General features: G+C 46.6%; 1 protein-coding gene and 1 long non-coding RNA gene across 4 annotated transcripts; one reads left to right on the top strand and one right to left on the bottom strand.

Moving 5' to 3' along the window:
- Positions 1-344: 344 nt before the first annotated feature.
- ISM2 (isthmin 2) lies at positions 345-27,805 on the bottom strand. Of its 3 annotated transcripts, none has more exons than XM_081173779.1 (6): positions 26,746-27,805; positions 11,369-11,632; positions 8,903-9,245; positions 7,990-8,130; positions 6,825-6,902; positions 345-5,846 (listed from the first exon to the last, which is right to left on the bottom strand). In XM_081173779.1, exons 1-6 carry the CDS (start codon positions 26,881-26,883, stop codon positions 5,329-5,331), a joined length of 1,482 nt encoding a protein of 493 aa, XP_081029905.1. In that variant the 5' UTR covers positions 26,884-27,805; the 3' UTR covers positions 345-5,328. The 3 variants fall into 3 exon arrangements, with proteins under 3 accessions (XP_081029905.1, XP_081029907.1, XP_081029906.1); XM_081173781.1 differs by lacking the exon at positions 26,746-27,805 and adding an exon at positions 26,613-26,723; XM_081173780.1 differs by lacking the exon at positions 26,746-27,805 and adding an exon at positions 14,301-15,031.
- LOC308575996 lies at positions 9,970-12,991 on the top strand. The gene is made up of 3 exons (XR_014002997.1): positions 9,970-10,103; positions 12,330-12,402; positions 12,524-12,991. It is a non-coding gene; the product is annotated as an uncharacterized lncRNA (long non-coding RNA).

Below are 27,805 nucleotides of genomic sequence, written 5' to 3'. Positions count from 1 at the left end.
AAAACTGGGCAACAGACCATTGCTGCCTTCTTAGTTATATTGAGGGTGCCAACGCTGCCACTAATAAAATGATCACTGTCATCACAGAGAGTCAGGCTTCATTCAAGAAGTTAGGAGTACATCATATTCTCCTGTACTTAACCAATATATTAATTGGTAATTAACACAGCTCAACTGGCTTTGGAGCGTAGCTGTGAGCTGCTACCTACTTCATTACCCTGGAGATCTGGTGAAACAAGAGATTAAGAGTTCCAGCTCTTGATTGATTCTACAAACCCTGGAGGATTAAGGTGCAGAAAGGGTCTTCACTTTCCACCAGCCCTGAATAACGGAGACATGGGCTATTTGCAGTTTGTTAACAATAGAGTTTATTCATTTAAAGAGACAACGGTCATCTTGCTTACCTTTTGGCACTTCACACACACACATATATCCTCCAAGAGCGAGGTCTCATTCAGCACTGCTAGAATGTCCATTCCTTTCTGCTATCATAATCATTACAAGCAATAAATACTGTACAAGGAAAAGACTGAAAAGCAGTGGAAAAACTTGGGACGAGTGAACCAGCCATGAAGTAGGAACCTGGCCCAATCCTCCAATCCACAGAACCACATCAAAAACATTCACTCCTCTTTGGAAAACAAGGCAGTGTGCAGTTCCCAAAAGACCCTTCCCCACCTCCACCCCCACCCCACCCAGCGAGGAATCTCAAAATGCCACAGGAAAGAGTGGTTCCTAGCCAAGCTAGAACAAAGATTCTTCTGGGGTTTTCCTTCTCTGTGTGTCCTTGCCCTGATAGAAAATACCTGGATGCCCCTTTTCTCCTAGGTTCACCCAACAGAATGCCCAGGGAGATTGCAAAGTTCCCTGGGTCCTGACTGACGGAGCTAATGACACGTAACTAAAATGCGCATCATTTGGGGCTGCGTCGTCCATTTCAAAATGAACTAAACCGCCCAGCAATATTATATCTGAATAATGTTGGTCACAAACACATGTACTTTGAAATAAAGTGCTTTCATCTAAATTCAGATAAAGGAGATCTCGTTAATGCCATTTTTGTTGAACTAACAATATCTTTATACAACAGTGTGCTGATATAGCAATAAAATTATGTGGCAGGGACAATATACAATACTTTTTTCTTTTCTTTTTAATATAGCTTAAATAGAAATCGCCAGACAGAATCTTAGTTACATGGTATAAAAATAAACCCTTGTTCCTTGGTATATACTCACCCAAATGAGACCGCAACACTTTCTGGGAGTCTAAGGTGCTTGTGAAAACAGTGGCATTTGATACGCTAGTGGTAGAGAGATCAAACTCCGACAGGCATCTGTGACTCATACATGCTCCACCCACCCAATGATGAAAGCTAAGGCTTTCCCCATTGTTATCTAGTCTCACTGTTGCTCTTTGAGAAGTCCTCCTAAAAATCACTTCCCCTTTACGTGTTTGTATGTGAGCAAAGACAGAGAGAGAGAAGGGATTGAGGGGTGAGAGCTATTTTGCAAGCCTTCAAATTCCACCCACTTTGGCTCCACCCACTGCCGGGTCAAGCTATGCCTACCTTTTGTTGTGGGACACATTTTGCCAGTGGGTCAACAGTTGGCTATTCTTTGCCTGTGAGCAATTAAAGATCAACATTTATTGACAACGGACCCCGCTATATCAGATGTGAGCAGGGCTGTGATAGGGAATAGGAGGGGTGTGGAATAAGAAAGCTCTGGAAGTACAAAAATCAGTAAGCGGCAGGCTGCAGCTTTCATTTTGGCTTCACCAGCAACTTTCCGCATTCATCTGCCTGCACTTGCTGTAGTCCCCAAAGTATTCAAATTTATTTCATTATGCTTCTTCTTCCTAAACACTTATTTTCTCTGCCAGCACACTTTTTGGTTTTATTAGCACAACAGCCTGAGCTGAGAGAAGATGCCACAAAAAAAGGGCAGCAGGAGGAGGGGGACGTGACCTGTGGCCCCAAGACATAGTCCTGGACCTAGTTTCAGAGCAAAAATATGGGGAAAGAGGGTGGCAGAGAGAGAAAGCAAGGAGGTGGCCCCACCTACCTTTGACTCTGGGTCCCACGTGCTGTTGGAATGTGGCCCCTGACAGACTATTCCTGCCTGGGAATGTGGCCCCCAACAGAAAAGCTCACCTAATCCTGGGATAGAGAATGACAGCATCTGATGGTAGCAACTTACAAGGTAGAGCCATAAACAAGCCAAGCCACTGAATGCAGCAAAATGCACCAGCTTAAGATTCTGTTTGGAGACAGAAGCAGAAGATAGAAGCGAGCAATAGAATAGGACAAAACTCCCTAGCACCTTCGTTATTTCCAGGATCGCAGGTACATTTTTCACTCAGGAAGTCCAGATAAGACAGCAGACCTACTGATTCCTAATGTAGCTACTAGATGCCATAGCAGAACCATCCCAGTCCCACAGCCTGTGTCAGTCCTGTGCAATAAGCGTGAGCTTTAAGGGAGAAAGAGAGGCTTTGGTTTTTTTTAAGGAGATACTCTAAAAAGAAAGAAGGGCCTTGTTGCAATGCCCAAGCTGACCTACTTCTCCTCTCCCCCAACAGTCTTTTGAGTGGTCCAAACATCTTGAGATCATGGCTTGTCCATCATGGAGTCTGCCAGACATGTTGTGCCGCCAGGAACACACAACAAAATTTGCTGGAATGCCTCTAAGGCCAATCATCACTTAAAGGGGACTAAAGGCCGTAAGATGAAGTTCCATAAACTTAAGACATCACTAATAAAACTGGTAGAAGAAGGGACAGCACACAAGCCTCCAATTTCTGGCTGTGCATGTCCTGTGAAAGAAGATGGTTCTGGACTCTGGATCATCGTCCAACAAAAGGCTCCTGTCCTTGGAGTCAGCGGCCAAATCCACTTTCACATGATACATTTTAAGCACTAGGCTACCACTATAAATAATCACAGCTCCTCCCAAATAATTGTAGGAGCTCTATGATGGGAATAGGCTTCTCCTACAACTCTCAGCATCCTGAATGAATTACAGCTCCCATAATTCTTTGAGGGAAGCCACAACTTTTTAAAATGGTAACAGTGGTTTAAAAGTATGGCATGAATGTGGCCTCGGCTCAAAAGAACCTTGGTATAAAGGTCAAAGTAGCAATCTTACTTGATTGCAAACCAATTAAGAGTTATTGCTATTGACTTCAGCAGGAACGAGAGATGTGTCCCCAAGCTGGCAAACACCTTACAGAGCATCAGGGAAGGGTGAACGTTGTCGTAGGAATCTGCATGATAGATAATGCAGAAGCTACATTATAATACAGAATCTTGAAAATATGACCTTTAATATTAAGAGAAGAGAAACCTCCTAGTTCTCAAAGTACAGAGAAAAGATTAGGAGCGCCTAGGCAGACTTTCTGGCTACCAGAGTGTACTAAAATGGTGGCGGCTATGCTCTGCATGCAAATGTGGAAGTTGGTACTGAGTACAAAATTTAGCACCCTAAAATTTTAAGTTTATTTTTTTTAAAAAAAAGGAACACCTTTCCAGCTGATGCCTGGCAAAATTTCACAAAATGGAAGAGAAAACAAGGGATTCAGTCTGATGGCTCTTTGCCCTTCTTCAAAACTAGGAAAAGTAGACTAAATTGTGCAAGACAGATATGCAAGTTTGCACAACTACTTTGCACAGAATTGTGGGCTTGCTTTATTTAAAGCTCTAGAGCACCAATAGCTCTAGGACTAATTCCTTCACTCACAACCCAGCTGTCATCCACTGTATCAAGAGGCAAACCCGTCCCTTTACTGCCAATGATAAAGGAACTAGACCAAAAGTTAAAATCCCAAAACAAAACAGAAAGATGAAAATTGGAAGTTGGATCTTTCCCTCCCAAGTTGAGAAACCAAACAGCAATGTGAGAAATCCATGACTGGGTTGTTCCAACCAATCCTCTGCCAAACATCAGATCCAAAACTCAGAATGAAGTTCTATATCAGGGGTGGCTAGATGTGGCTGAACTACAGCTTCCATCATCCCTGACTACTGGCTGTGCTGTCTGGAGCTCCAGATGTTGAAGGTGGTGTCCAACAACTGGAAAGAATTGTGTTGGCTACCTCTGGTATATGAAATTGAAATGGTTTGGCTGGAGGACATGGACTTTGTTCTTTCCCATGCTATTGACTGAGGTTGCTCAGAACTGCTACTTTTCCGAGGACCTGGCTTAGGATTCAACTATTGAGTCTTGTCAGCAGAAGCCTTGAACAAGGACTTCACCCTGCCCCCAACTCTCCTCCCCCTGCCCCTCCAATTGGTTCAGGGTTTTTTTTTGGGGGGGGGGAACTGTGCTCAGGATTGTCCCGTCTTGCAAGCCGAAATGCTTGTGTTGACAAAATGATCAGAAGGGCAAGATGTTCAGTTCCTCCCCTGGAGTCTTATAAATGAGTTGGGCTTAGTTTTCTGCCCTGCCTCTGGCCTGAAGAGAAGAATAAGTTTTAAAACATTTGCTTGCTTCCTTATCAGACTTGCTGGGTAGAAATGAGACCCAGATTGTTCTATCAACCCAGCAAGAAGGGTTGGCTTCATTTGCCACTCATCCACTTTAGGGGATGTGTTTTCACAATACATCCCAGAACTTACATCCCAAAGCACGCACACACAATCCAGCACCCCTCCATCCCAGTTTCTCCCAAACTGTGTGGAACATCATCCTTTCTCTTGCCCCAGGACTACATCAAGACAACAGATGCTTGAAGCCAGATCTGTCACTCTCAATATGTCCAACCAAGTTTCCCTTTTAGCTAAAAACAGAATTTAGGTGTATTGAGTCATCCACCTTGAGACTGCTTACAGACTCTATGCAAAACCTTCAAGCACCCGATTAGAGTTTTAGGCCATAAGATCTCCCAGTCTGCCTTTGTGCGACAGCTTGTGTGCAGTATAAAACGAGTCACAATGGGCCTTTTGAAAGACACCTTTTCCCCCCTTCCCTCTGGCTCTTCCCTATAATCCCTCAGGATGGCCATAGCAAGCCTTCTGGTACAGCCCATTTGGGCCAATTGTGGCAACTTTTGGGTAACGAGGAAGTCAGGAAAGAAACTGGAGGCCCCTATGTAGAAGACAGGGCAGAAGCCACTGTAGAGTTTGCACTAAGGTTTCCTACAGACTACCTGGTTACCAAGGGAATGCAAAACAAGCAGCGGCTCTGTAGCCATTCTGAAGCGGAGGCCTTTGTTGACATAAAAGCTGAGGGGAGGAGAGAGAAGAAAAGAGGCCCTGTTATACTCCCTAGTCGCGCGGGAGACCAAAAATGTTCTGCTCTCCACGTCTTTTGGGGTTTTTTTTCTGCGTTAATACTCCCTGGCCTCCTGTAACTGAGAGAGGTATTCTTCCTCTGGGGGGTTGTCAGCACACCGTTGCCCGTTATTCGGAGGCCTCACGGCGTGGTACCTGCTCCAGTCCCCTTTGCAGAGGATCCAGGGCAGCATATCGACCTTGTAGTGCAACTCGGGGGAGAACTCGGTGCTGATGAGGTTGGGGGCCCCAGCCCCCTTGCCCCGCGTGATCAGCCTGGCGCTCTCGTCGTAGCAGCAGTGCTGCGCAGCTAGCGTGGTGCTGTCCAGGGAGAGCATGGAGCGCAGGCAGAAGCGGGCCGTGGGCTTGTAGATGTCCAGCCGCTCCTTGGGCCCGCTGGCATCTCGCCAGCGGAAGGTCTTGCCCTGCCGCTCGTCCCGCAGGTTGACAGCGCTGTAGACGGCTTCCAGCGGGTAGGAGCAGGGGCAGCTGGGCAGGTCCGACAACACTTTGCTCAGGTATTTGTTGAGGAAGTCGCTCTTGCAATTGAGCCACTTCTCACAGCTGTCCACATCTGGGGAAAGGGTACAGGGGGAAGAGAGAAATGGCCGTCAGACAAAACAATATGCCGTTGACAGCTTATCTTGGGTGGTACTAAATCAGGAGCAGGGAATCACAGGCCAAGAGGCTGAATGTGACCCTCTAGGCCAGAGTTTCCCAAATTTGGGCCTTCAGCTATTGTTGCACTACAGTTCCCATCATCCCTAGCTACCAGGAGCAGTGGTCAGGGATGATGGGAATTGTAGTCCAAAAAACATCTGGAGATCCAAGTTGGGAAGCCCTATTCTAGGCTTCCCTGTCCTCTTGGGACTCTTCCCAAGTCACATGCCACACTGGCCCCCGCTACATGCCCTCAACTTGAGCGATTTTGCTGGACGGGAATGTGTCCCTGAATTGGGGCAATGCCTCTTGCTTGGATGGGTGCAGGATGGAGCAATGTGAGGGTGTGCATAAACCTCTGGAATGTAGCCTACTGCACAAAGGGGAGCGACATAGCCATTGCCCTGGCCACTTTTGGCAATATCCCCATCCACCTCTGCTTTGGGACATGTGCAGCAGCGGCAAACAGCCCCTGGAAGGAGGCAATGCGTTTCTCAGGCTGAAAAATGTTCCCCATGGCAATGTCCTCCCCCACCCGCCTCCCAGCCCTCATTCCAGAGAGATCCTTTAAATGAGTCTCTCTAATGGCTCTGCCCCTTTGATCCAGAGCAGCACAGAGCTTGGAAAAGGCAGCCCAGGGAGAGAAGCGGTGTGCTTTCAAAATGTGGCCTTAACCTGGGAAGGGAAAGGTGCCCCCTCTGCCTAGGCAGGAGCAAGTGAAAACTTCAAAAGTGCAGGCCGTGTGTGACAGAGTGAGAGAGAGAGAAAGTGAGTGAGAGAATACAGGTGTGTGCATAACAAAGTGAGGCAACCTTAAGATTATGATCAACTCACTCACTCAGCTCCTTGTGCAATTTCTTAGCGTAGCTGTGCTCATTTGGAATTTACTGACCTGAGTTCAGGATCTCTGTGGCATTCTCAGCTTCAAATGGTGTCTCTTCTGTGGCAAGAGACAACTCCCCATCTACTCCTTGAGGGAAGCACAGAAGCAAAAGGGTCAGGGGGGAACCACATGCCACTTCAAAGGTGTTACAGGAGCTGGGCTTCAATCTCCAACTCTGTACACATTTTCTGTCCACAACTCCCAGGCCAAAATGTGACACAGACAAACACAGACACACACATATAGGCCCAAAGTTTGCTTTTGACCCACAACACTCTGAGTAGGCTTTCAGTTGATGGCCTTATATATCAAATGTGTCAGAGAAAAGAAAGGAGTTACTGAAATGATTATCAGGATGGGAAAAAATGGTTTTCTGAAAGCAAGAATAGATAACCTGTGACCATCAGTTATTGCTGAACAACAACTCCCATTATGCCTGACTGTGATAGGGGTGATAGGAACTGAAGTCCAACAATATTTGGAGAGCCACCATTACTCTGAAACCAATTCCTCATGGAGCGGGACACCCCTTTTCACAAAGTGCTTCATTTCGTGCAAGCAATGTAAAATAGGAGACGGGGTTGCACATAACCAGTGATTTTGGCAACAGTACTCACCAGTACAGAGTACCTCACCTCTTTTATTGCAGCCGATGGCAGCCATTTTATGCTGGCAACCGCAGCACTTTTATCAACACACGAGAGCAATGTATGCAACAATTACCCTGTTTGAGAAACGCCTTCCATTTGTGCAGCAAAACGTCCTTTCCCTCTCTTCTCCCCACACTCCCCCAATCTACTCCAGAGGGCTGGAGGGACCCCGTGAGCAGATTTAAGGCACAGGCCACAGAGCAGGGAAGGAGAGGGGAAAGATGCTCCTTTGCACAAGTGGAAATCATTGCACAAATGGAACATACAACCATGAGGAGAAGAGTGGTGTTCTCAGCACCTGAGATGTCAAAATGGAAATGACCTTTTGCCAGAGAGTCAGACCACAAGCATCCCTACTGGAAACTCACCCCAGTCCTCTTGGGATGTTTGAAAAAGGATCCTCTCAAAATAGAGGGGTCACTCTCTTTACAGATGAGAAAGCTGCAGTTAACTGCAGGAGCTTTGAATAGGGAACAAGAGGCAGACAAGAAAACAAGGCAGGGGTGGAAGGAGAAAAGGCATACCAGGACAGCGGTGCAGGTCACAGGTCCTCGACTCCGTCGCAGTGCATGCATAGCCACAAGACCGGGTTCTTTTCTGGTTGCCAGTGCCACAGGTTACAGTGCACGGAGACCAAGGGCTCCACTCCTCTTCATCTTCATAGTCTGGAGAGCATAAGAAAAAGGTCTCTCTCACACACATTTCTCCCTTATCACCCAGCAGCCTAGATCTGTCACCCAAACCTATATTGTGCAGCTAGAAATCCAGAAGAGGAGTCTGGCGTGTGCCACCTCACCTGCTTTTCCTGCTAGGCACTCCACCCCACTTTTAAATGAAAGCTGTGATTCCCAGAATTTTGCACATTGGTCTGGTTTTGGCCATACAGTGCCTACCTAACGGCTCAAGATATTTTGGGCCTGATTTGCAGTCACTTCATAGGTTATATTTTCCATTTCATGTTGCAAAATGCACGCACATTATGCAATATGAAGGGCAGAGCAAAAGTGTTTTTCCAATATACACAATTGTCACATTGATGTATCTACAGCGGAAAAAGAGGACATACAAATCTTCCTCTCCTCTCTCTCTCTCTCAGTCTGCATAACGAGTTAGTATCACATAAAGCAGACCTTGCCCACCAACTTCACAAATGGGTTTAAATTAGGAATTCTCAAGCATATGTACAGGAGAGAAAGCACAAATATGGAAGGATGCTTATTGGGATTACTGGAATAATGCAGGCATTTCAGTTGGATACACCCCAGATTTCCCCATAACAAATCAGCTGGACCACTCATCTTAACTGGAGAGGAACAGAGGGGATAATGAACTGAAAAGACCCTCTTGCTCTCTCCTGAAAATGCTCTCCTGCTCTTTAACAGTCAATGAGTTAACGCAGCTCTGTAGACCTACCAAGGGCAGCAAAGGGAGCCTCACCGTAATTATACTTCTCTTTGAAGATCCAGTTTTTCTGATGGGGCCACCGCTGGTCCCAGTCACCTCCCACTCCACTCAGCACCGTTTCTTCCTCATCATACTCTGAAGTGTAGTCATCCTCCTCCTCTTCGTCATCGTCTTCTTCTTCCCCCCTGCTCCTTATGTCTAAATTGTCCCCTTCCTCCCCTTCCTCCATGGGGTCCGTGTACTCCCAGAAAAGCGGCCAGAAGAGGTCTTTGTGGGACAGCCACTCAGAGGAGGTCAGAGACCAGTCATTGCTAGTTTCCTTCAGCAGGTCCATCTCCATCTCAGCCTGAGGATCATCCACGACCTCAATGGTCACCTGCAAGTAATGGCACTGGGTAAGAGGGTTTATGGGGCACCACCACTAAAGCACTGTGGGGTTCTTTTAAGAGCAACAGTACATCCTACATTCATGTATTTGCCCATTCGAGCTTTTACCACTTCTCTCTCAGTTTAGTGCTGACCAAGACACTCACTCAATGTCCAATAATTCTCCATGGAGCCCCATTATCAATCCAGTTAGGTCATGTCCCAAACCCTGCTTGCAAAACTGCTTTTCTACTTAAGTGCATATAATAAGCCACTAAGGATACTAAAGAAAGCTGTTTTCAAAAGTCACACACTGCATGGCCAAGTGTCTGTGACCATTTAACAGGGCAGGGGAGGGCAAGGTGGGAGTAGTTCTACCACCATAAGCAAGAGTATATGCATGCTTATTTAGAAGTAAGTCACACTTAAGCTCTGTAGAGCCACATCAAAAGTAAGTGTGCTTAGGGCTGCAGCACAAGATGAAGTTACCATTTTACAAGAGGATCTTAGCGACTTTGCAAAGTACTGAACAAGACAAAGAAGCATATCGTGCTCATGGAGACTATGTAGGAAATTTGCAGTCATACCAACAGTGCTACTTAGTGTGTGAAGGGGTTAAGGACCATAGAGTCCTAGATTACTAGAGTAGCTCTATGATGTCACATCCCCTCTTCTCCAAAGAGGGGGGAAGTAAGGCCTGTTTCCTGTTCCTTTCTCTCTGCCACACTGCACAGGTATGCCTCAACTTTACTCTGTCTCACATATATGTATCTGAGGCTGCTCTTGCTGTATATTTCTCAACTAAGAAGATTTACTTGCATTTTATCGTTTTTACTAAGGAAAATGCAAGTATTGAGACCTAGTAACTGTAAGTAATTCATTTTTAAACTTACCTTTCAGTCTGTTTTATTGAAAGGGGGGGGAGGGTCAGCTGCCTTAAGGAGCTGGAATGCCCAAAGGAGTGTCTCCACCTGCATCGCTCAGCCCGGACATTGAGGTCCTCCTCTGAGGGTCTTCTGCTGGTTCCCTCACTGCAAAAAGCGAAGTTACAGGGAACCAGGCAGAGGGCCTTCTCAGTAGTGGTACCCTCCTTGTGGAATGCCCTCCTTTCAGATATCAGTAAGATAAAGAATTACACAACTTTTAGAAGACATCTGAAGGCAGTCGTGTATCGGCAGGTTTTAAACACTTGATGTTTTTATTATGTTTTTAGATATGCTGTAAGCCGCCCAAGTGGCTGGGTAAACCCAGCCAGATGGGCAGGGTGTAAATAAAATAGTAATAAAATAGTAATAAAATAATAGTTGTTGTTGTTATTAAATTAATTGATTGATTAAAAAGAAGATAAAAAACCTTTTCCTATGCTTCAGTTAAATCTGTCTTACAATGAGATTTAAACTCTGCTTTTGGGGCTCTCTATGCACAAGCCCTGCGTTTCAAAAACAAGTACAAGCCGTTTTTCTTTGTGTTAAACCAATGGTGTTTGTTGCTTTGCCAAACCACACCCACTGGTGTGAATGAAATTTAGTGTGACATGGCAGTACAGTGGTACCTCAGGTTAAGTACTTAATTCGTTCTGGAGGTCTGTTTTTAACCTGAAGCACCACTTTAGCTAACGGGCCTCCTGCTGCCGCCGCATCACCACCACGTGATTTCTGTTCTCATCCTGAAGCAAAGTTCTTAACCCGAGGTACTATTTCTGGGTTAGCGTATGTAACCAGAAGCGTATGTAACCCGAGGTACCACTGTATATCGATCGAAAGGCGACCGTTCCATAATGCAACAGGTAACGCAGTACAAAAGAAACATTAGAAACTGGGACAGAAGTGCTAGCATTATAGCTAGGGAAACTAATGCAATAATCCTCATGTCTGAAGGCACCTCTTTGGATTTTAGTCTTTTTTGCATCTAACCCCTGAGACATGGGCATACAGAAAGGCATTCTTGGCAGCTGTTCTGCAACTATGGAATCTCCCTCCCTCCCTCCCTCTTCTGTCCATGCTCCAGGAGTCCAAGTCAAGACCAACTACCCCAAAGCACGGGTCAGTTCTAAGTGAACTACAGATGGTGCCACTTTTTGTTTGTTTGTTTGTTCCGAGTCTAATCAATACAGCCCTAAGCCCATTGGCCTACCTGTATATTTGGATTCTGGGCACTCAGGTCCACGTTGGCTAAGCCTGGCAGGTTCTTCAAGTCCAGCACAAAGGGCGTGCTCTCCTCCTGGGTTGCGCCACCTGGCTGGAGTGATGCCAACTGGTTCCTTGCAGCATGTTGCAGTGGCCAACGGCGTTTCTGCCTGTGTGGCATGGCCCGTCCATTTCGCCTCAGGTTCCGGACCTTATTAGACTGCGGCATTTCGTCTTCTTTGATTGAAGCCGTGTCGGATGAAGTAGAGATCTGGCAATGAGAGGCAGCAACGGAAGCATCATCAGAACCATTCTCCGTTGCCTCATGAAAACTGAGATCTAGCTGCTTTCTTTTTCTCACACCAGGGGCAAGATAAGAGTGGGCACTAGGCATGTCAGCAACTTGCCCCACTGGATTAATGAGCTGTGAATGGGCCAGAATACTGGTCTGAGATATCAAGAGAGCCAGCGTGGTGTAGTGGTTAAGAGCAGTGGACTCGTAATCTGGTGAACCGGGTTCGCGTCCCCGCTCCTCCACATGCAGCTGCTGGGTGACCTTGGGCTAGTCACACTTCTCTGAAGTCTCTCAGCCTCACTCACCTCACAGTGTTGTGGGGGAGGAAGGGAAAGGAGAATGTTAGCCGCTTTGAGACTCCTTAAGGAGAGTGAACAATGGGATATCAAGTCCAAACTCTTCTTCTTCTTCAAACACACCATATTTAAGCATGCACATTCCTATACCTTGGGCTTACTATGAACACCTACAGATAATTATGCTAGTGCATCTCACCTGGTTTTTGATCAGTCCTTCATGACTCAGTCTACATTATCCCTGTGCTTTTTTCTTTTAACTTTCAAGGACCACCCCATTTAAGCTCAGTTTACTTGCTACACACAAGCGAATGAGTTTGATCTGAGGCCCCGCCCCCCATGCCAGCCCAGCTATTTTTCAACTTTCTCTGTTACAGCAGGAGTGTGGAATCTCCTCCAGTCTTTCAGATGGACTTCAGCCCCAACCAGCATGGACAGTGATCAGGGATGGTGAGAGTTGTAATCCAACCATATCTGGAGGGCTACATGTTCTCCATTTCTAGCCTGCAGGCTCAGAAACCTTGGTTGCTCACTAACATGCTTCTGGTACTATCTTCTTCTTCTTCTACAGAACCATCAAAATGCGGCCCCCACGATAGCTTTTCACTGGTGCCGTGCCGCACTTTGCATCTTTACCTTTTTGCATGGCAGAAGCATCACACGGAATCCATAACCAGGAGGGGAGAGATTCTAAAAACTATTTGCATACATGTGCAAATAAGAAGAAGAACAGTTTGGATTTGATATCCCACTTAATCACTACCCGAAGGAGTCTCAAAGCGGCTAACAATCTCCTTTCCTTTCCTCCCTCACAACAAACACTCTGTGAGGCGAGTGAGGCTGAGAGCCTTCAAAGAAGTGTGACTGGCCCAAGGTCACCCAGCAGCTGCATGTGGAGGAGCGGGGAATCGAACCCGGTTCACCAGATTAGGAGTCCACTGCTCTTAACCACTACACCACACTGGCCAATTATTGGTTCTGGCATTGCATTCATGCCTTTCAACTAATAAACATCTTTCAACATACAGAAACACTTGCATTGGAGTTAATTTTTTAAAAAGAAATCCACAATAGGATCTCCCAGCTTTGAAAAATAAGGCCAATAAGCAACTGAAGGGGCCTAAGGATCATGGTGGTAAGAGTGAGTAAAGAGACCCCTGACTGGATGACTCTGGGGTTGCGATGCTCATCTCGCTTTACTGGCCAAGGGAGCTGGCGTACAGCTTCCAGGTCATGTGGCCAGCATGACTAAGCCGCTTCTGGCGAACCAGAGCAGCACACGGAAAGGCCGTTCACCTTCCCGCTGGAGCGGTACCTATTTATCTACTTGCACTTCGTGCTTTCAGACTGCTAGGTTGGCAGGAGCAGGGACTGAGCAACAGGAGCTCACCCTGTTGCGGGGATTTGAACCGCTGACCAGCAAGCCCTAGGCTCTGTGGTTTAACCCACAGCGCCCCTACGAGTAAGTAGGGGGCAGGATTAATACTTACTACCTTGTGCCATTTTCCTTGACAAAAACAGCCTACAACAAGCTATATACCTTGTTATAGTGACGTGTAAGCTTTTCCTAAGGAGGAAACAGCAGCAGGTGAGTGGGGAGTTGTATGTGCATCCAGAATATGGTATGGCAAAAAAGGGCTAACTGCCCCCAACCCCTGCTCCAATACCTGGTGCACATGCTCAACAGCACTCAGCATATCTTGACAGAACTGGCAAAGAGTGGAACCCTAGAGAGATGCTGCCAGCCAGTGTAAACAGTACAGAGCTAGACTGACTCCATGATCTGAGCCTAAGGTACTTTCTAGTTTGCTGACTTCTATCATGGCACCTTCACTCTGATCTAAAAAGTACCAAACATTGCAACCTCCACTATAATGGAACAAGCTGACATGGCTGTAAGTTTCAGAGTAGCGAAGAAACCAAGGCCCTAATATATTCCTCCGCCACACCGTTTGCACAAACCAATTGCTGTTCCTTTTCATGCATTCTGCGCCACCACCTTCTGTAAGAATGAAATTGCCACACTGGTGCAAACTCCCCCCCCCCCCATCCTAACCTCATTTTTGAAAAAATAATAATAAATGTACGAATTGGCAACAGCCTAGCAAAATCCCTAGAAAAGATCTTCCTATGCTCTAGGTAGTTTAAACTCTTCACCAAGGAACTTCCGACTGTTCCCTCGTGCATCTTGCAGCCAGGAGCTATTTCCCAACCTGCTGGCTGAGTTCTCTGAGCCTCTTCCCTGTGTGCTTACTTCCTTTCACTGCAGGAGCCCAGAATGTAACTGCAAGATTAGGGGAAACAGGGATGCTTGCCTCCCCATATGGGACACGGAAGGGCACTATTACCTGCAATTAGGGCTTGATGGCTTGGGAAGGACTCTTCCCCCTCCATCCCACTTTCATCCTGGTCGCTGGAGCACTTCAAAGGGAACTGGGGCTGGTCCTGACTCACATGAGCGCACACACAAGGCATCATCAATGGATTTACAAGGCCTGCACATCAAAGGACCGAAGCCTGTCTTCCCCTCCCACAGTGAAAGGAAGAGAAAGCAGCGGGGAGATTGTTGGTCTCTCTGCTGTTTTATTTAGGAGTGGGGCGAAGCAGTGACAAAAGGGCTGCAGTAACATCCGCCTCCCCCCTTTCATATACAAGGCTGAGGAAAGTGTGATCATTCTAGACTGCTGGGATCGGCCTTGTCTCTTGGATCTTTCCCCCGGGGCAATAAGAACAGTTGAGAACTGTTGAGAACAGTTGCAAGATTTGCCATTTTTGACTAAGTTAACTGGTCCAAGACATTTTGCTGCCTGAAGCGATGGACAAGATGGTGCCCCCTCCTGTCCAATGTACAGAATCCAATTGGGCTGGGCAAACTGAACCTTACTTCAGCATGGGCAGTAGGACAACATCCTCCACTCTACCTGAAGGCAGCAGGATACCTTAGGTGGCTCAGAGCAGGCTAGCTTAAGGGGGAACAGGGGTGGGCAAGCAGCTGTTACTATCTACGGCATCTGCCACCTGATGTAGCTGCCTCACCCTGCCTAATGGTTGAGTCAGTCCTGCTGGTCAAAGAGAATATGTGTGTGTGTGTGTGTGTGTGTGTGTGTGAGAGAGAGAGAGAGAGAGAGAGAGAGAGAGAGAGAGAGATGTTACATCCATGGGCTTCAATTAAACTAAAGAGCTGTAAAGCTGCTAAAACAAAGATGTAGGAAAATTAGTATTAAGATGCATAAAACCCCCAAAGAATGCAGCCTTCTAAGAAGACCTACATGCTGCTAGCTTTCAAAAATTGTCCCTAATAGCCTGGAAGAAACAAAACACGCAGAAACAACTCTCTTAGGAAACAGCATCCTTGCTTGGTCACCTAAAAACAATTCTTGCTCGTCATATGGAAGTTAACACACGGCTATCTTCATACCTGGTAAGAGGAACCATCATCTTTACGAATCATAGCAGCACTATTTTTTTCCATGAAAGCAAAACATCTCTTCTTGTGATGCTCGCTTATCCATCTTCCGTCAGCCTTCTGAAGGACCTTGGCTCCCTGGAAAGCCAACTGCCCGCTGCCCAAATGCTTCTGTGCCTCTTCCTGCAATCCTTCACCTTTCTTGTGAAATCTTTGGCATAACCTCCTTGCCACAGCTGCAGGTATGGTGAACCTTTAGCACTCCAGATGTTGCTGGACTCCCAACTCCCATCCGTTAGGGATGAAGGGAGTTGTAGCCCCACAACATCAGGTTGGCCCTGCATATAAACCAACTGAAATAATGCATATTCCTTCCCTGTGTGAACATTTCTACAGCCTTGGAATAGAGACCAGTCACACCAAAACTTTGTCAAGTACTATATACGTAAGCTCTACTTAGGCGTTCAGTCTGTACATGGATTTTTCGTTGTGCAAGGGACGGCTGTCTCTTCCTGGGTTCATCACTACCAAATACCTCCCACGGGTTCCGTACTCAGGGTTCTAAAATGGAAAGGAGGCTCCGCAGGTACAGGAAGCGATCTGCTGCAGACCTTTGCCCTTCCATATGTGGCATGCTAGGGCAGAAAAGGGGTCTTCAGGACATGCTGGATTCTCAGGTGTGAATATAATAATAATAATATAATAATAATTTATTATTTATACCCCGCCCATCTGGCTGGGCTTCCCCAGCCACTCTGGGCGGCTTCCAAAAGAATATTAAAATACTATAATACATCAAACATTAAAAGCTTCCCGAAACAGGGCTGCCTTCAGATGTCTTCTAAAAGCCTGGTAGTTGTTGTTCTCTTTGACATCTGATGGGAGGGTGTTCCACAGGGAAGGCGCCACTACCGAGAAGGCCCTCTGCCTGGTTCCCTGTAACTTGGCTTCTCACAGTGAGGGAACTTCCAGAAGGCCCTCAGTGTCCGGGTAGAACGATGGGGGTGGAGACGCTCCTTCAGATATACTGGACCAAGGCCGTTTAGGGCTTTAAAAGTCAGCACCAACACTTTGAATTGTGTTGTGAAAACAACAGGAAGGAGTCACATTGTTTCATTCTGTCCATTTTGGTGCAGTAACTTCTGATTCCACTCCCTGTGATGAACAAGAGCGTCACAAAAGAGAACTAACACAATCCTGGGGCGGAAATAATTCATCTCAGAGGAAAGGGTTTTCTGACGATAACGTATCAGGTTGGAGGCATGGTCACAAAGGGCTGAAATAGTGGTCACTCTGCAGAGGGATGCCACGTTCACCTCATGATACTTGCCAGCATATTAGGGTAAATGTGATGCCTCAAAACTTGATAGACAATCTCTACATGGCTGACTACTAAAGGAGCCTCTCCACCCCCACCGCTCAGCCTGGACACTGAGGTCCAGCTCCAAGGGTCTTCTGACGTTTCCCTCACTGCGAGAAGTGAAGTTACAGGGAACAAAGCAGAAGGCCTTCTCCATAGTGGCACCCGCCCTGTGGAGCACCCTCCCATCAAATGTCAAGGAGATAAAGAACTACACAACTTTCAAAGACATCTGAAGGCAGGCCTGTATTGGGAAGTTTTTTTATATTTGACGTTTACTGTTCTTTGATTATGTTGGAAGTTTCCCAGAGTGGCTGGGGCAACCCAGTCCGATGAGCAGGGAATAAATAAAATTACTATTATTACTATTACCATTTAAGTCAGTGGCAGTCACCATGGCACGTGGCAGACGCTGCTGAACTACAGCTCCCATCAATCCCGATAAAACCAAAAATCTCTCCAGCCCTAGATAAGAAGCAGGTCCTTGGTGTGTCACCACTAAGTTGGCACCGTGCCCTTTCCGTCTTTAACTGGATTAATACAGTTCTGACCAACCACTGAGAACAGACCTTTCGGTGACTGGCCATCAAAAGGCCTCAATATTACTTTTAATTGTTTTGATCCAGGAGGCAGCTCCATACCCTCCACTGACCTTAGGAGCGGAAATGCTGCCCCCACTAGCTCTGTTCATGCTCTCCGCCCTAGACCTTCTGATCTACACCATCCGAACAGACTAAAACATGGTTTTATTTCTTAAAATATAGCAGCGGCATGTTCCACTAACTACTTTGGAGATGGGGCGCGTGCCCTTAAAACCGCAGTGGAAAAAATCTACTGGAAGAGTAGCAGCAAAAGGGAAGGATTAAACATGGCCCATGGGGAGCCAGACCTACAGAAGACACTAAGAAGTGAGTCCCTTGTGTGCCAGAAGCACACAATTGAGAAGCACATTGACTAAATTCAAATATTTATTTGCGCTACTTAACCAAATAGAATGCCCCCCCCCAACCTCTCTACATCATCAAACTTCAAAGTCCACAACAAAGAAACCCCAGGTTTTGAAAGCTGAAGCCGGATTCTTTGATAAATAAAGTGGGGTTTCATAGAAAGTAGGATTTTCATAGAATTGTAGTTGGAAGGGACCCCAAGGGTCATCTAGCCCAACCCCTGCAATGCAGGAAACTCAGCTAACGCATCCATGACATATTTGTTTATCAAAAGCTTTTTCTAACCTATCTTTCCAATAAAAAATGCTCAAGGAGGTTCACAATGTAATAGAATAATACGGAATAGTAAGTTTTTTGGGCAGCACAATGCTATACCTGTTTATTCGAAAGTCAACTCTCTTTTTTCCTATAATTTTTAGTTTTACGTTTTAGAATATTCATTTAAACAACCTTAAAATATCAATGACTTCCCTTCTTCTCTTTCCATGGTTCATTTTGCATAACATAAATCCCTGCATACTGTACTTACATAAACTAAACCATTCAGTATTCCATTATTACATCCATCAAAACTTATTTACACTGTTGAATTTTATCTTAATGCTGCCAACGTTGTGTACGTTTTCCCGCTATTTCCCGCTATTTTTCAATAAAAATTTTCCAACCTTCTTTAAACGCATGTATTCGGAAGTCAGCTCTCACTGAGTTTGATGAGACTTACTCCCTAGCAAAGAAACTTAGGATTGGTCCGCCGGTATATGAATTGCTTCATGAAAAGAAGTCCTGAGTATCCAAAGAGACTGGATGTTGAAGTAGACTAGGACTGGAGAGACCCGGGTTAAAACCATGAGAACCTAAGACGAGTCCTGCTGGGTGAAGCCAAGGGCTCATCTAGTCAGCATCCTGTTCTCACAGTAGCCAACCAAATGCCGACAGGAACCCTGCAAGCAGGAGGTGAGGGCAACAGCACTCTCTCCTCCTGTGGTTTTCACAACTGGTATTCAGAGGCATTCAGCCTCCAACAGTGGATGCAGAGCATAGCCATTGTGGCTATTAGCCTTCAATAGCCTTGTCCTCCTTGAAACTGGCAGCTGCCTACCATGAATGTTGATCTGATAGCAATGTGTTCCCTTGTTCCCAGTTGGTTAACTGGGGAACAGCTTTAGTGCAAGCAAGAGCAGAAGGTGGCTGGTGTTGCCAAGCCCAACGTGATCATCAGTTGCAACGGAGATGTTATAACCATCAAAACAGGGAGGAGTTTAAAGAACACCAAGATTTCCTTCAAACTGGGGGAACAGTTTGATGAGACCACAGCAGGTGACAGGAAAGTAAAGAGTATTTGTAACATTAGACAATGGGTCGCTCAATCAGTTGCAGAAATGGGATGGCAAAGAGACCACAATAAAAAAGAAAAATAGAAGATGGAAAGCTGGCCGTGGAGTGTGAAATGAACAACGTTATCTGCACCAGAGTGTAGGAGAAAGCATGAAGATAGACTTCTTCCCCTGTGTGGTTAGTGGGACACAGAAGCAGGAGAGTTAGCTGGTTCGGGATGCAGAGCCCCACAAGGCAGTTGCTCTCTCCAAAGAACTGATATGTTATTGATAGAACCGTTCCAAAGAACCTGTATACAGTATTCAACCTAAAAGTATGGTGACTATTCAATAAAGCGCTTAAAAAAAGAAAAAGCAAGAGCAGCAGCACGACTCACTGCCTCAGCTGGTCACACTGCCACCTATAGTTGGGATGGCAGTATAACAGCTAACCCAGGTTCCACAACACTTTCATCTCGGAATCAAGTCCTGAGTGTCACCTAAGTCGAAGGTCTCCTTTCCTCTATTTGGTTCTCTAGCCAACTGTTCTAGGGCAGAGTCATTTAGGTATGTGCCAATGCTGTCTCTTTGTTGTGACCAGAACATGTATTTATCTATGAGGATAGCTGAAGAACCCATTGTTGCAACATTCCCTCCTTTGGATGCTTCCTTGATTCTCCATTTCAAGGTCTACCTAGGCATTTTGATTAGTATGGTGATAAGAGAGTACATCCTAATTTTGAGGTCCAGCACTGCCATCTACAGTGATTCAGGGGATGAATCTGCCCTTCTTCCATGTAAAGAGAAGCACCATTCCCAGCACATCCTTCTGTGGCTTTCCTATAGTCCTTTAATTGGAGATAACCAAGTCCCAAGGACGATGGGAGGAATGTTGGAGAATTTGGGACAGATAAAAAGAAGTATTCATTTTTATAAATAGATTAAAAAAAAGCTGAAGGGTGTTTGAACAAATTGGTTGCATAGTCAGCAAGACTTTGTGTTACAAGTCCCTTGACACACCAACAAGGGCCAATCAACAGACCTTTCCCCACTGGAGCAGTCAGTAGTGCAGACAGAGCAGAAGTTCAAAGGGCTGCTGTTAAGTATTTATAGGCTGCTAATTCATACAAGGGACCCGGACAGCAACAGTATTAGAGAAATTTGGAGGAAGGACTTCAGCAAATAAATATCAGCTGACAAACTCGCTAGTTTGGAGTAAAAAGCCAATGTGCTTAGTGCCATCCCAAATAAGAGAGAATTCTATTGAGCTGGAAGAAATGTGGAACACTTGGGTGCCTATTTTCATCACTGGTGGACTTGCCCAGTATTAGGTGCATGAGCAAATATCAGCAATTAAGGGTGAGGAAATCATATCTGAACTGCTAACAACTGCTTAATCTGTTTGAAGGTCGCAATTCCTGCTTTTTTAGGAGCTAATAATTTATCTGCTGGTGGCTGTGAGAGTGGAAATAATTAGAAGGTGGCAGCTGCACTCAGTGGCGTAGCAGGTGTTGCTGGCACCCGGGGCAGGCAAACTGCTGACACAACCATAGCGTCCCCAGAGCCAAACAGGGCTGCGCTACACCACTTGCTTGCCCACCAACTGGTGTGGCCCTTGGCAGGTGAATCCCCGCCAATGCCAGCGGAGATGAGATAATGCTGTGGTTGCCCCTTGCTGACCTCCCTTCCTCTGCACTTGCTGACTGTGGGCCTGAGCCGCTCTGGAAGCCAGTGCCTGTGTGGGGGCGCTTGGTTGTGCCCCCTCAGAATTCTGTGCCTGGGGCCACGGCCTCCCTGCTCTCCCACGCTATGCCACTGGCTGCACTGTCAACCAATTGGTGGTTTCTGAGGGGATGGTGAACGGCACTGGCTGAGAAGCTGGTGTATTCTCTATGTGCAGCTAGAGGACCTGGAAATGTGAACAACTTTCATAAAACCTGGTATAAATTTACTGAATACAGTAAATTGAGTAAGTGAGTCAGAAACAGAGCATGCACCACTACAGATGCCTTGAAAAGTCTTTGCTGATTTAATTAGATGAGAAGGAAAGGCAGTAGGGGACCTTGAGCGTTTAAATGTTTGGTAATCCACAGCCCTATCATAACTTAATACTTTCAGACAAAAACAAATGTTCTTCTTGCATTCTACCACAATAAACTCTGCTTGGGTTAAAGTAGATATATTCCTGAGAGCCACCCTTTTTGTTGCTGACATGTCATGCTGTTTTTAGATTGCTGATTTTGTCCAACTGCAGTTCCAATTACACTTGTTGTGTTTGATGATCTGTAGAATTTCAATGCTGAAGTGTATATTATATTATTCGAGAAAAGTACTGCATACCTGTCAACTGCCCCCCCCCAAATAGGACATCCTTTCCCATCCCCCCCAGAGTACAGTGGCCATTTTGGGCGTGTCGCTCTTTCTCGATTTCAGGCTGACATCTCGCCCCCCAAAAAGTGTTTTTTCACATCAGCATTTTTTGGCACTGTGCCCCAAATAAGGGTTTCTCGGGTCAGCAATCTCATGCAGCGCCCCCCCATGCACATTTTGGTGTGCCATGCCCCCCAAAGTGCATTTTCCATTGTCCACAATCTCACATGAGTTACATGACTCACACAGGATTTCAGACCTGGAAGATGGTGTTCTGGATTTGGGCTGCTTCATGTTGAAGGGTACGATATTGTCAGTCTCCTCCCCTCTCCCTGATTCCAGTGTCTCTCTCCCCCACCTTCCCCGGAGAAATCCCACATCCTGCTTCCACTCCCCTGGGACATGTAGCATCAAAATTTCTGGAATTTTTCAACATTACTATGCTCACTAGGGGCAGAAATCGTTGCTTCCCAAAAATGTGCATTAAAAAGGTTTCACAGACATCATCAAGCAGCCTTTGCCTTCCCTGTGTTGCAACAACTTCAGCTGGGAAAGCCCTTTACGGCTGCAAAGGTTAGAAACTGCAGATCAAGTGCTCTCAATTTCCTGTACATGTGCACCCCAGTAACTGAAGAATGTAAGTTACACCACCTGCGCACAGTTGCTGGACAGAAAACCAGAAGGGGTGCCGTCATGCAAACAGGATTGAAATACAGCTGCAGAGCACAAATTATGCGCTCCAAACAGAGTTGAAAAAGCAGGACATATATCTGAGTGTCAAGTTCCTTGCAGAAACCTCCAGGGGATTCCCCCATCTATACATCCAGGGAGAGAAAGTCGCTAAGCTGTCTCATTTGACAGAGCATAGATTTAAGGAGCAGCTGGCTTGGCCAAGCAATGCAGCCACAACTCTGTCAACTGGGGTGGAGGGGGAGGAGAGGGAAGGCAGCGTGAAGCAGATGTGAGCTGAAGACATCTGTGCGGCCTCTTATCTTGGGAAAGACGTTACACAGAGGCCTGCACCTGGTGCCCTCTGGGTTATGACACTCCATGTGCCACTGCCTGTTGCCCTGAGAGCACCCAAAAACACGCCTGCTCCCTTCCTCCCCACCAGTTGGTCAAGACGGATGCTTGCCTAGGCCAGGAGCCCATAAGGGCAGCAGAGCAGCTGGAGATAATTAGCAAAATATGAGCTGGGTTGAGGGTCCTTTTAGCCACGTTTGCTGTGCCGAATTGAACATGCGTGGAGGAGTAAATGAATGAGCAAAGAGGAGCTGGAAAGGGCAGTCATAAACAGTGGTCTCTGCACCTTTCACACTGGAACAGACAAGTGCAGGAGTACATTTCCACCACAGCGATTCCTCTTTTGACCTCTGTTGTCCCCCCCCCCCTTAAATTAGGTTGCCACCAAGAAAATGACTGTCAACAGATGATTTTAAGGTTTGTTGAGAACATCATTCTGAGCTGCTGTCAGAATTGCACTTCTGTGATGTCGCAACAGCCCCAGTCGATGGAGGTCTCTAAAACTGCTCCCACATTTATCTTAGGAATTTCTCCTTTGATTCCTCGTTACTGAGGCTTTAGGTGGGTGAGTGGCGAGAAAATCTGCAAAGTACTTTTTGTTGTTGCTTCATATCAGCTCTTTGTTTTCATTTGACCTCTCATTCATTTCTTCCACCACACTGCAAACTAAAACATGCCGCCTAGGGTGTGTGGAAGGGTTAAGAATATATCAGCTCTTCAAACATGTGCCTCAGAGGGAAACTCTTTGATTCCCCTGATAGAAAAGTCAACAGACTTATTTGTCCAGAGAAACTGGATGAAGTATCTCCATCCCAATGAATCCCATCTCCTCTCAGCTGGCTCCCCGCTGTCTCAGACCTTTCTTGCCCCACCACAAAGCCCCCCCCCCGCCATTTTGACTAAGATAATTTGGCACTTCTCAAAACAGAAGCTTGCTATCGAAGGATAAAGCACCTTCCTTTGCACAATAAGCCCTTTTCGGCCAGATGCTGTTTCCGTGCATGTTTTGTGCCTGCAAACCCGACCTCAAGCCAAGGACAAAGCAGGGGGCCAGGGCACTTAATTGCTGAAGTAATGAAAAGGTAAAAAAGCACATCTAGAGAAACAGTGACTCCCCCCTGGGTGGGGCAGACATTCCACACTCAGAGGCAAAGCCAGCCTCCTCCATGCTCAGCCAAGGCGCATGAGCAGCTGCCCCCCCTCCAAAACCACACACCCCCTTGCCCCCACCTGCAGCCATCATTTACCCACTGTCTGTGACAGGACAATTATCTGCTGCCAAGACAAGGACAGACGTCAAGAAGGGAGAGAATGACGCCCGTAGGTCAGGAATAAGCAGCAGGAGACAGATGGGCTCCGGAGAAGGGAATCGCCTGCCTTCATCCCTGGCCACAAAATTGAAGAGAAAATAAACCTTACAGGGACAGTCAGGGCAGGGATGACGCTGAAAGGAACGCGTCCCAGCAGCGGCTCTGATGGGAAGCCTCGTAAAACATCTACTTTGTCTTATGCCTTTGTCAAAGTTATTCTGTTCGGTGTTAACTTCCAGTAGCTATGGGCAAAGCAATGTTCAAGAGGCCTTGGTCCAATGTTGAACACTCACAACGCCACAACATCAGACTCCGTGTAGCATCAGACTCCTCAGTGCCCCAAATGTCACCCTACTCTTCTGTTGGCAAATTGGACTGATTAGAGTATATTGTGAGAGAATATATTGTGGAGAAACACAGTAAATTTAGACCCTGGACTTAATGGAAGGGGCTCCTTTTTAGATGGCCATGAGTTGTTGGTTAGAGCCTGGTGCTGAGAACACCAAGGTTGGAGGTTTGGTCCTTGTATGGAACAGCTGCATATTCCTGCACTGCAGGGAGTTAGACTACATGATCCTCAGGGCGCCACCATTCTATGATTCTATGCTTACTCTTCAGTTCTGAAGCACACACAATTCACATTTCTCTTCTTTCCACCCCTTGAATGTCATTCCATGCTTTGCAACTGCTTCTACAATTCCTGCTCTGCCTGAGCAAAAAGCCAAACAAAAAAACAGTTGACTTGGAAAAATACAAAACTGCCTTACTTCAAGTCGGATCATTGGCCCAGCTAGCTCAATATTGTGGACACTGACAGAGTACATTCGCCTGGAAATGTCAAGGACTGAATCTGGGATCCTTACAAGAAAAGCAGATGTTCTACTGCAGAGCTACAGGCCATTCCTCTATTCTATTGGGAATAAGGACAATTCCATTGTATAAAAGAATAATATATACTTTGCAATAAAATAATAAACAGAGCATCCTGTTACTAGAGCAGAGTATAAATTTAACAGATAAACTATTCATGAAATACGTTAGTGTGCACATACAAGGTAGCTTTCTTTCTCTCACACAGACTCCTATGACAAATGTAGCTACCAATCCTAACTACATCCAGACACCAACTGCCTATAAACTGATTAGAACAACTCATAAAAGATCTCTGTCAAAAAGGGGGAAAAATCCCTGAACCTATGGAATTAATTGCCACAAGATGTTGCGATACGTGCATGATTGGCGTAACAAAAAATTCAATATGCAGAGGTATATGTCAATGGCTATAACCACCACATTCAGAGCCAATATTAAACAATTATATCCACATATGTGGGCATAATTGCCCTGGGTATAAATGCGATGTGATCTTTCCAAAGGCAATTTTATCATTCACTGTCAGAACAGAAAATGCCAAGCTAGACCGACTGCTGGCTTCGTCTCCCATGGCAATGTCGCTATCAAACCCAGCAACCCACAAGCAAAGAAGAGCTCCCAGGTAATCCCACAACCTAGAATGGTTGGTCAGAGAACCAATTATGACACCTTGAAGGAAAGGTAGGCTACAGATGTAATCAAACAAGGCTCAGGTGTTACTGGGACAACAACCACTGAGGAGTGAGGATTGTGCAGAACAGCTACCCTTGAAACAAAGTGCTCTTGGTGTTAAGTACATCGAAAGATGTACGCCCTGAAGTCAACAGACATGTGATTGCAAACACACGTGCTAACAGGCAGATACACTTATTAGGGGCCTTTGAATGGCTGCAGCTTCTCTTTTGAGTGCACACTCCTGGGCAATCCTGCATTTGTGTTTGCCCTGAGTAATGTGTGAAATGACCTGTGCAGCTCAGCTGCAATTGCAAAAGGGAGAAAAATAAGTTCCTACTTTCATAATGTTCTATTTCCACGGTTGGAAGCAATATGCATCTGAAAGCCAGTAGTGGGAATCAGAAGTGGGGAGAGAGCACTGTTGCACTAAGGTTGAGCTTTGGGGCTTCCCATAAGTATCTGGCTGACCAGAGCGAGACAAGGATACTGGACAAGATGGTCCAGTGTCCTGATTCAGCTGGCTCTGATGTTCCAGAAAAACATTATGAATGCAGCGCTGGATGCAGTTATTATTTCCTGGGCATAATCCTGCTGATGCCATCCTTGATGCAACAAGAGGATGCTTTCAACAGAATGGAAAAACAGTAACCACCCCAACCTCCAATGCTTCACCTAACTGGTATCAATGATTTCAGAATGTAGCCAAGGCCATCAGCAACAATTACATCTGCCTGTGGAGATGAAGGCTGCACCCAAAGCCATAAAGTTAGTACTATTTATTTACACAGAGGAGATAGAAACTTATTGTCTAGAGCAAGGGGCCATCTGTGTAAGAGCCGGACTTTAACCCAAGTGCTCCCTGCTGAATTTTGGGAATTCACACTGAAGCTCACGTTTGTATTTAAGAGACAATGCTTTGCCACATTGCTCTCAAAAAATGCTGTACTTGCTGGCGTGCTTTCACTTTTAAAACTGACCAGATTCTGAAGCAGCCTTTTGGGTTTAAGCAAATGCTTAAAGTTAGAAGTACAGTGGCCTTGTGAGTCTCAAACACCACATAAGATCACACCCTGGTGCTCCATGTTCCAGCTCCATGCTTGCTTGGTTATGTACTCGCAGTGACTGCTGATGTGAAAACCTTCCACTTTTACTAGAAAGGATGCATACACAGGAAGGGTGAGAAAATCCATCACCTTATCCAGCTTTCGGAGATTGTGGCGGGAAAAAATGTTAATGGAACACTAAACTGTGTAGTGTTGACTATATGCACAATGTACAAAATTGGTTGTGCAAATGTAATTTGGATCAATAAAGGGAAGGGGAGGCATCACTTCTATCATTTTAGTGACTACCTGCCTTCAGATCACAGAAGTCAGCACTGACCTGGGTTTAAAGACCCTGGACCTCGCAGAGTTTATTGGCTGTCAAGAGACGAAGGGGAGTCAAGCTGGAGTAACAATGTCATCTAAGTAAGACCCTCCTACTCTCCAAGCGGCAATGCATTGCTTCCACTCACCTCTACCAACTTATAGTTCCTTTCCTTCGGACTGTGGTTGCGCTGTTTCCTCAAGGGCAGCCCTTTCGCCGCATCGAGGCAAGTCGTCAGAAACACGAAGCTAAGGATAAGCACAATTTTCCCTCCGATCTTAGACATCTCTTCCTCCCAACTCCACCGCTCCTCCTTGCCAAGCACACACTACTCACAAGGCGGGCAGCGCGCACCAATAATCCAACCTCGCCGGTCTCGCAAGAAACCAACCAACCAACACAGACCCTGAAGGAGGAGAACGGAGAAGACAGATGAGAAAAAAACCAGGAAAAAAAACAAAAACCCAAGCGAGAGCAATCCTTTTTTCAGCCTTCTGCTTCGAGACTGCGTCTCTGGAAAGGTCCAGAGAAGCAGAGTAGCTCCAGAGTGGGCGCGAGAGAAAAGATTAGGGGAGGGAAGGACTCTCTCTCTCTCTCTCTCTCCCCTACACGCGCACGCACGGCGCCCCCCCTCCGCGGCTCGCGTTTCCACTGTCCCTCTGATCTCTCTTGCAGTTTGCTGAGCACGTTTTAATTTACTCGCCCTTGCTGGTGGTGGCCGGGCCAATGATGCTGGAGAGTAACTGGGGAGAAAGCGAGGAGGAGGAGGATCCGAGATGTGGAAGAGAGGAGAGCCGACGGGGAGTGTGTGTGTGTGGGGGGGTGGGGATTCCCTTCTTTCACTCGCGGTCCCCCCTTTCGATAATCCTTTGCGCAATCCGGCGTCTCCTCCTTCCGCGCCCGGTCCCCGGAGTCCCTTGAAACAACTCCGGAGCGCGCGGCGCGCTGATCCCGCCGAGCCGCTCCCCTCCTTCCTCCAGGGGCCACAAACCGCTGCCTTTGGCGCCGCGGGGAAGGGTCGTCCTCCCTTCCGCAGAGCTCCCGCTTCCAGTCTCCGCCGCCGGCTCCATGCACCCGGGATCCTCTCGGCGACGTTGGCGCTGTCGTCGCCGCCACCTCAGCCCCGAACGGGAGGAGCCCGAGTCTCGCCGCTTTCCCTTCCCGCCGCTCGGCGCCGCTCCGCCTCAGCCAGCCGCTCCTCGGCCCGC

Source organism: Podarcis bocagei (genome assembly GCF_964188305.1).
Source record: "Podarcis bocagei genome assembly, chromosome: 1".
Lineage (NCBI taxonomy): Eukaryota > Metazoa > Chordata > Lepidosauria > Squamata > Lacertidae > Podarcis > Podarcis bocagei.
The sequence above is the reverse complement of the archived record's forward strand: the minus strand, read 5'-3'. Positions and strand labels throughout refer to the sequence as shown.

Excerpts from the sequence above, each read along its gene's own strand:
- ISM2 (XM_081173779.1), bottom strand. The coding sequence starts at position 26,883 with ATGTCTAAGATCGGAGGGAAAATTGTGCTTATCCTTAGCTTCGTGTTT. Across the intron at positions 9,246-11,368 it reads CCCAGAATCCAAATATACAG|GTGACCATTGAGGTCGTGGA; the intron begins GTAGGCCAATGG and ends CATTACTTGCAG. Across the intron at positions 5,847-6,824 it reads CACAGAGATCCTGAACTCAG|ATGTGGACAGCTGTGAGAAG; the intron begins GTCAGTAAATTC and ends CCCTTTCCCCAG.